The sequence below is a fragment of the Cynara cardunculus genome (assembly GCF_001531365.2).
Source record: "Cynara cardunculus var. scolymus isolate 2C chromosome LG 3, CcrdV1, whole genome shotgun sequence".
NCBI classification, from domain to species: Eukaryota; Viridiplantae; Streptophyta; class Magnoliopsida; order Asterales; family Asteraceae; genus Cynara; species Cynara cardunculus.
In genome coordinates, this window is record NC_037530.1 from 30,616,157 (window position 1) to 30,625,421 (window position 9,265).

Sequence of the window (9,265 nt, forward strand, 5' to 3'; positions counted from 1 at the left end):
CTAGGGATTACTGTATGCAGAAACTACTATTATATGAATAAGCAAAACATGATTTTAATTGATTTTTTCATACATAAACACACTACTTGTTTTTACTTGATAATACACATACATACAAAATCACCCGTGATAATAACGCATATAAAAACATCAACAATTCTTTTGAGTTCTTACAAACATGTTAGGAAATACGTTATGGTTTTAGAAATTTATTCCATAATTTAAAAAAAGAAAACAAGAACTTCACAGGTTCACTTTAAGAGTTGGTAATAAAACTAAAAGTGAAATTTAGATTGACCCAAAAAAAAACAAGGGCAAAAAATCAAGCCACTTCTGATTTTATTGTTATAAAATTGGGAGAGAATATTTCATGGTTGCTAAAAAAATTGTAAGGAATTTGTATATCATTGAGGTTGACTATTAGGCTTTATCAAATTCAAGACCCCGAACTTTTTATTTTTGAAACGGCAATATATAAAGGCAAGGCAAGCAAGACGCCAACCCGCACAAGCACCAAAAAGATTACATGTTCAAGTTACAACTCCAATCATTCCAAGAGACCGATCTACCGAATTTACAACGATGCTTAAACCAAATGAATGCAGAAGATTGAATCAAATTAGCCGTTACGAACGGATTGAAAATCCCATTGTTGAAAGTCACCGAATTCCTAGCACTCCAAACAAACCACAGCAAAGCGTGAGCAATGCAACTCCTTATGATCGCCTTAGAGCTGTCCGAGTTCAGGGGACTGACCGAAAAAAAGAAGATCATTGATAGAACTAACTGAATCGGGAATCCAATCAGCCCAATATTTTATATTACGTCTCACATCCACAGCTTTCCTACATTCAAGCAAAATGTGGTTGATCGTTTCCAGGTACTCCTTACATGGAGGACAAAGATCATCTTCTAAATGAACCCCTCTTTTAATCAGATTAACTTTCGTAGACAACCTATCGAGTCTCCCCCGCCAGATGAACATTCTGATTTTCGTCGGCACCGTTTTTAACCACATCGTAGGAGGACCACATCTTCTAAGAGCCATGCTATCAATCGCTTTTCGCAACGGGGCCACCGAAAACACTCCTGATTTATCCAGATCGCATCTCCATTTGTCGCAAGAGCCAAATCTGAAATTCTCGCATAGGGATATGATCGAGATCAAGTCCCGTTGTTCCCGGCCGTCGCGAATCGGCCTTCTCCAGTTCCACAAGAAGGTAAGACCATTTTCAGATATACTGATTCTATCAGAAATCGAACAGTTCGGATCCATCTTGAGCGACGCCAATCTAGGGAAAGAAGAGGATAAAGGGTTGCTAGAACACTAAGTTTCGGTCCAAAATTTAGTATTTCGACCCTCGCCTATGACTTTAGAAAAAACCGCATTCAAATCTAAATTGAACTTAGAAATGTGATCGCTTACTTTAATAATTTGGCTCCAGACCCCATTGAGCCTAACTGGCCGATCGTCCGGGGCAAGACCTCCGTTCGCACCATATAGAGATGTGATCACTCTCTTCCACAATGCCGTATCCTCAGTTCTAAGTCTCCACCACCATTTCGCGAGCAGCGCAAGTTTTGGGCTCTGAGGCTACCAATCCCAAGACCGCCATTAGACAAGTTGTTCAACGATTTCTCCCACGCTACCCAAGTAATTTTCGCCTTATCAGGATTAGCACCCTACATAAACTTTCTTTAATTCTCCAAGGTCTTTAAAACATATATAGGAGCCAAATAAATGGAGAAGAGATACATCCCAAGGCTTCCAAGCACCGATTTACAAAGAGTTAATGTACCCCCTCCCGATAGCACCTTTCTTTTCCATATAAAAAGCTTGTTACCGAACTTATCTACCAGCGGCTTCCAAGTCGAGATTTTAGACACAGAGGAACCGATGGGGATACCCAAGTAAGAAAACGGAAAAGAACCATCTTTGACAGCAAACATCGACGCTACTCTTGAAAATTAGGACTTAGAGACTTTAATTCCCAACAACACACACTTGTTCCAATTAATCTTAAGGCCGGAAGAGAGATGAAAGCATTTGATAAGGTGCAAGAGATTCCTAATATTTCTTTCATTCCATTTACCGAGAAAAATTGCATCGTCAGCATAGTGAAAACTATATATCACTGGACCATTTCTTGGAAGCGGAACACCTTTGACCAACCCCGACGAGTCGCCTCTTTCGTAGTAGCGATCAAACCTTCAATAGCTAGGATGAATAAATAAGGGGATAGAGGATCCCTTTGTCTAACCCCTTTCTCCAGTTGGAATCTTCTCGAGGGAGACCCATTTACTAGGACTGAAACCGAGGCAGAAGAAATAAGCTCTTTAATCCAACCTAACCATTTAGGTCCAAAATTCATCTGTTCCATTATGCCAAGAAGATAATCCTAATTAAGATTATTGAACGCCTTCTCAAAATCGACCTTAAAGAGAAATGTTCTTTTATTAGAACGTTTAGCCCAACTGATGATCTCATTTATCATGAACGGGCCGTCGTCGATACTCCTACCTTTGATGAAAGTCGTTTGCTTTGGACTAATAAGATGGTCAATGATCCGTTTAAGTCTAGACGCTAACATCTTCGATATATACTTGTTGATACAGCCTATAAGATGAATAGGTCTAAAATCATCCAAATTTAACAGGTCCTTCCTTTTTGGCACAAGCGTAATGAAATACTCGTTACTTCTCGGACACAGCTTCCAATTCATTTCAAAGCATCTAACAGCTGCTGTGAAATCCTCCCCTACAATCTCCCAAAAAAGCAAAGGAGAAGCCGTCTGGCCCCGGAGTTTTATCCGAAACGCAGTCCCAAATAGCTTCTTTAATTTCCTTGGCAGAAAAAGGCGATTCGAGCATGACTCTATGATCGTCAGATAGCTTCAGTATCCGATTGTTGCGGAAGACGGGTTTGTCCTGCACATTGTCTAAGTACTTGTCTTTAAAAAAATCATAAACAATTTTTTTAATAACGGACGGGTCTTTCTCCCAACACCCATTAGCCATGAGACCATGCATCCGGTTCTTTCTTCTACGACAATTGATGACACCGTGGAAGGAGGTATTTTCGTCACCCTCGATTGCCCAACGGATTTTCGATTTTTGTTTGAGATCCTCTAAATCAAGGGTCTTGAGGCCTTTGAGTTTATCTAACAGCTCGTTCCTTTCAATAATGATGGAAGACTGGGCTCCCGACACTTCTAGCATAGCATCTATAACTTTGATTTTATCTTTCAGAGAGCTGATTTCTGTCGATCGACCAGACGGGAGGTTACGTTTCCAAGCTTTAATACATTCCTTAGTTCGTTTAAGCTTGAGACATAGACTGGAAATAGCCGACAAAGACCCCGAACTACAATTTAAAGGTATCATCACCACCTCGAAAAACACAAACAAAAACCAAATAAGTTCCCAACAAGATCATAAGATCGAATAGTAACTCATGGCCCCTTCCGCTTCCTTCTTTTATTGTGTCCTCTTCTTATTATGTCTTATTCTCCTCCTTCAAGCCCCACCATGTCCCGTCGCAGGTGGATCGTGGTCCGTCCTCCTCCCAAGCATTGGCATCTCCGCCATGCACATGCAGCTACTTCCCAACAACCGTGTTGTCATGTATGATCGGACCGATTTTGGAATCTCCAATATCTCTTTTCCAGATGGCAAATGTCGGCCCAACTCAACCGACTGCTCTGCTCACTCCATAAAGTGTGGTTATTGGCATCCGCAGCAAAAAGTAAATACATTTTATCTTTTAATTAATGAAAATAATTGTTCTTTGTATTGATGTTAATTCAATTTATTATATAGCTTTAATGGCACCAGATTCATCCGTCGGATCACCAAGATAAACCGAGAGCTGCTTGACGGACCATGAATCACTTGGAAAAAAAATCCCTAGGACGTGACCGAATGTGGGAGTCGTTCCAGGTTCATAGTGTATATTCAACTTGTTATATTTTTGCTATTTTTTTAACCTAAGAATCGACTAAACTTTTTCGTATAGTGCTCCAACATTTGGGATCCGGCTTTGGACGCCCAGATTCAAGAGACATGGGAGAGAAAGACGGCAAAGCCATATAATGACAATTTGAGTGTTGCGAGGAAGAAAGCTGGAGAAAAAGTAAAGAGGAATGGGTATCCTCACTTCGATGAAACCGACCACACCAGGATATGAGTGCGTTGAAGAACTCCCGCCCCCCAGTTGGATACCTTCAGATGTATGGAACCAGATGGTCGATCGTTGAAACAATGACAATTGGAAGGTTGTTTTTAGGGTGGCGCATGAGAATCGTGATAGCCAAGTTGCGCTACACACCGGTGGATCAATCCCATTTTCAGAGCATGGTGCTCTCCTAGTAGGACCTAAATCCCATTACTTAAGTTGCTTGATATTTAATATGTTATAATTAACACATGTTTGTATTATTTGATCTTTGTAGACACAAGCAAAAGACGGCATGCCACCGACCCTTGTGTCATTGTTTGATTATACACATAAGTAGAGGCGAGTGGAGAAGTTGCATCTTCATATTTTGGGGGGTACGTGACCTCTAAGTGTATCCAGGGTATGATAAGTATCTATATATTTTAATGTTAATAATTAGGTACGTAACTATCTATATAGCTTAGGTTACCATTAAATGTTGGGCAAACATTCTAGTCATTTAAATCAAAATCGAAGTGTGTTTGTGTGTGTGTGTGTGTATCTAGTTCGGGTTGCCATTTGTTGGGCAAACATTAGGATTGTTTAAGTTAGAAATTTTGTATGTATCACTATTTAGTTTGGGTTGCCATTTGTTGGACAAATGCTAGAATTGTTTTGGCTAGAAATATCGTATGTATCACTATTTAGTTTAGGTTGTCATTTGTTAGACAAACATTATGATTGTTTTGGCTGGAAACGTACCATTTATAGTCGTCATGTTGTTGAATTTGAATTGTAATCTTTTTAAAACCATATGATGACTATTTAATGAGCCTCACCCAAAGATAGGGCGATGATCCCTCTACTTATCCCTTAGTTGATACAGAGTTGTGGGAGCAAACGGTAGGGGGAAGCAAGAAAAGCCGTCTATTTAGGTTTGGGTACAACAAGGATCCTAATTGGGTCTTGACAAGGAACTCCACACAGGGTGGTCCATTGTCTTCAGATAGCTGGACGTGCGCCTTTTTTCCTTTGATGATGTTTATCGATTTAGTTTGTAATTCATATTAAATATTATAATATTTTCTTTATTTCATAGGAAATTGACGCCTTAAAGACCCAGGTTTGAGATTTATAGGTAGAAAATGAGTGCTAACAGGTAGGGGAGGAGCTTCGGCGGGTGGATGAGGAGCGACAACAGGTGTTGTATGAGAGACGGGATGAACAATATGAAGAGATGACTGTTTTGGCCAAGCTGCTCAGTCAATCTCAGCAGTTCACGTCGCCAAAGTAATGAATATCTGTTTGTTTTGAAATATTTTGTTTGGAGCAATTGTGTGTTACTTTAGTTAGGATAACTGTATTAGACATTTCTTGTTTTTTAGTTTACTGTATGATGTTTAGTGACATTTCATCTTTTTAGCTTCTTTTTTAATATTTACAGGATTTACAGGAAAAAAAATTCTAGAGCTGGATGATTTTCTGGCAGATAAATCTACCATAAATATTTAAAGAATAAAAATAATAATTTTTAAAATTATATTAAATTTCTGACAGATTAAATTTCCTGCAAATTAAATTTCCAACGGATTTTGGGCACTTTCACTGGTAATTTAATTCAATTTCTCTTTTAGAATCTTATTAATAATTTCTTAATTTAATTAAGATTTTTTAAATAAATTAAAAAAAATTGGCTAATTTATGGCAATCATTTTCTGCCGGAAAACTAAAAATCCGCCAGAAAAAAAATCACCGACGCCTCATTTACGGCGGCCATATTCGCCATATCACCGCCGGGAAAGGTGACCAGTTTGGTAGTGACAATACTATCAAATATAATTGAATGCATATAAAAAAATTCATAATTTTTTTTTCTAACTATGAATAATTATCAAAATGTCAAATTACCTTTTATTAATTGTTCATTACAAAACAAACATATTTTGAACATATTTTAAAATATTATCAAACCCATTATGTTTTTATGCATACATAAATTATTCATGATATTTTCAATCCAACCACTAAAAAATAACACTAAAAACAATGAAAATGATGGGTTCATGGAGCACTAAAAATTATCAATTCCAATCATATACTAAAAGAACACACTAAAAGCCATATTTAATATTATGATTATAAAAACTTAAACATTTTTTTACCTCCATCTTTGTAGTGTTTTAGTGTTGGTTGGAGATGAAAACACCTCCATTTTTGTGTTTTTAGTGTTGGGTTAAAGATGGTTAACTCTTGCATGATACGGCAAAACAAGGACCTTAAATTGACAAACAATTAAAATTAACCGAACAATAAACGTTGGGAATGTTACATAATTGAGGGGTGCTCATTTTTGTCATTTGTCAAGATAGTTGTCTCTTAATTAAGATGTCGTCTCTCATCATTTCGAACTAAATGCAGTTGAATGGCTTTCAATTTTCTAAAAAAGGTCAACTTGTTGGTTGTTTAAGTACAAGGTATAATACATGAGAATTGAAAATATGATAATCTAATAATGGTGTTCTTAAACGTGAATTCTAACAATTTAATAATTAAGATCTCATTCAATTTGTTTCCGATATTAAAACAACTAATCATTGATGCAGACACAAATTCTATTTATATTAATTTAGTATGTAGTTCATCTTCTCTTCTCCCTGTTAGTTCTCTGCACCAACATGTAAAATATTTTCAACCAAATGATAAAATAAGGCAAATAAGAATCAGTTGATACAAGGAATGTCAAAGACTACCAAACATCACAATTATAATTCCGATCGATGACAATCAGACTATGTTTGTTAAAGACTTTATTTGAGTTTGTGGTTAGTGGCATGTTTTCACGTATCGTATATATAGTTACTTGTATTTGGATGAGGGTTAGAAAATACCTTCTTTCTTTAATTTCTTGCTCTTACGGTGTAAGTTTCAGTATGAATAAAAATAACGATCGTATATCATTCAAATGAGGGTTGGAAAATACGTTCTCTCTTTAAAATAACAATTGTATGTCGGTGGACATTGTCAGACTTACAAGTATATAATTTTTTTTTTCATATTTCTCGATGTGAATTAATAGTAACATACAAATGCAACCACTTTATCCATACGTACAAGTACGAAGATTTAGACGTGGACAAATTTCTTCAATAAGTACGAAGCATATACTTCATCAATTTAACAGTTTTAAATACTTAAATATAAACGAGAATGTGTATAATCAATTTGATCAAATTTGTTTAGGCACGTTGTCGTCGGAAATCAACAATCCAATACCTCGTATTGCGATATGGAGTCATAAAACCACGAGTATTGGCATAAGCAGCATCACAGAGGTAATATTTATCTACATTCGAAATTTCAGCTTAACACCATTATATAAAATGTATAAGAAATGGTAAACATTTAAAATTGAGTAAAAAATTGTACATACCTAGTGGAGGAAATGGAAAGCAGACGTTGGACTAAAAGCAACTTCTCTCAACACTCTAGCATTATGTGCTATACCCTCCCATCCAGCCCAAACATACGTGAAAAGCATATTAAAATCACAAATACCTAAAACATTTTGATAACATTCACCTCTTCTTCTACCTCTATAACGAGCTTGCTGATCAACAGCCACAATTGCATGTATGAGAGTTCTATCTAATGCACCTATTGCCCCCTTTATCTAAAAATAAAAATTAATAGAAAATATAGCAGGCTTGTTGGTTTTACATAATATAATAGAAAACTTACCAGAAATATTCCCCTAAGGTTCCTTTGACGTTCTGATATGTTTTGGCGTTTCCTCAGAGGATTTCGATCATATAACTTCTTTCACAAATTTCATCATTGCTCGTAACACTTTGCGGAAGTTTCTATGAATAGTCTTTGTAGAGTGCTAAAATCTCCATTTAACCATTCTAAAGCGTTCGTTATGGCCAATAATTATAAAAAAAGTAGCCATCTTCTCCTCAACGGTAACATTCCTACTATCTTGCAACCAATTTTTTTTGTTTAAAATGGTTGCATAATAGTATATATGCATCCCGAGAAAGCCGCATCAATTCAACGCGTTGTGCATTCGATCCGCCTAACAATTCTAGTGTATATGCATGTCCGGTTAAAGCAGAAGTGTTATCTCTTATTCGTTCTATTCTTGATGATAGTTTGTATTTCCAATACCAATAGATGATCATAACTAGCAAAAGTTCTTCCTCAAAATCCATGTATTACCTTGAAAATAACATATATTGCAAACACATGAGAAACACATATATTAAACAAGAAAACTACATAAGCATACCATTCATAACATGTATTAATCCAAAAATAAACATAACATTCATAACATGTTCCAATCCAAAAATAAATATAAATCCAAAACATGTTCCAAAAGATATGTTCGAATCAATAACACGAAGTTTAATCAAAACACGTATCATCCCAAAAGCAAACTGTAATCAAACCTACCAACTAAAGTAGTCCATACTTGCGTTTTGTAAGTCTAATTCAATTCTCACAATTCTCCGGTTCTAAACGCATCCACATTTTCCTATAGTCGGTGCTTTCAACTAAAACAAATAGTGCTACATTATGCAACGGTACACCCCATCCAAGTCCCTCTAGCTTCTTCAAGCAATCATCAATATCATCTTTTGGTGCTCCATGCTTCTCTAGCATAACATTCTTGACCTTCAAAATAGTTTCTTCAAGTTCTACCTTTTTTGAAGCACATGTTTCTTTAGCTTTAGCTTTCCGCTTTTTGCTTTGTACCGGAGGGCGAGAAGAACACTCTTGAGTTGAGGTTAACCCCTCGGTTTCTTGAGTTGAGGGTAGCCCCCCTGTTTCTTGTGTGTCAGGTAGATCTTCATTGAAGTTGGGATCAGAGTCATAAGGATCAGGAATTGTAGATGCAGTTCCATAACTCTCAAACCCAACACTGGCAACCCCATCAAATAGTTGCACACATAGTTCAGGATAAAGCAGTCTGATACTCCCCAACGGTTCCATGTATTTATTCTGTTGTTTTTAAAAAAAAAATTATATCCATATATATAAATATATTATAGAAATTTAATTATGTAAAGAATAAGAAAAAAAGTGACCGGAATTTCTATCTTCCAT

The 9,265-nt window shown here is 36.4% G+C and overlaps 1 protein-coding gene across 1 annotated transcript; it reads right to left on the bottom strand.

The window, feature by feature from the left end:
* Positions 1-727: 727 nt before the first annotated feature.
* Positions 728-1,276, bottom strand: LOC112509139. The gene has a single exon (XM_025114000.1). The coding sequence runs from the start codon at positions 1,274-1,276 to the stop codon at positions 728-730; it is 549 nt and encodes a 182-aa protein (XP_024969768.1).
* Positions 1,277-9,265: the final 7,989 nt, after the last annotated feature.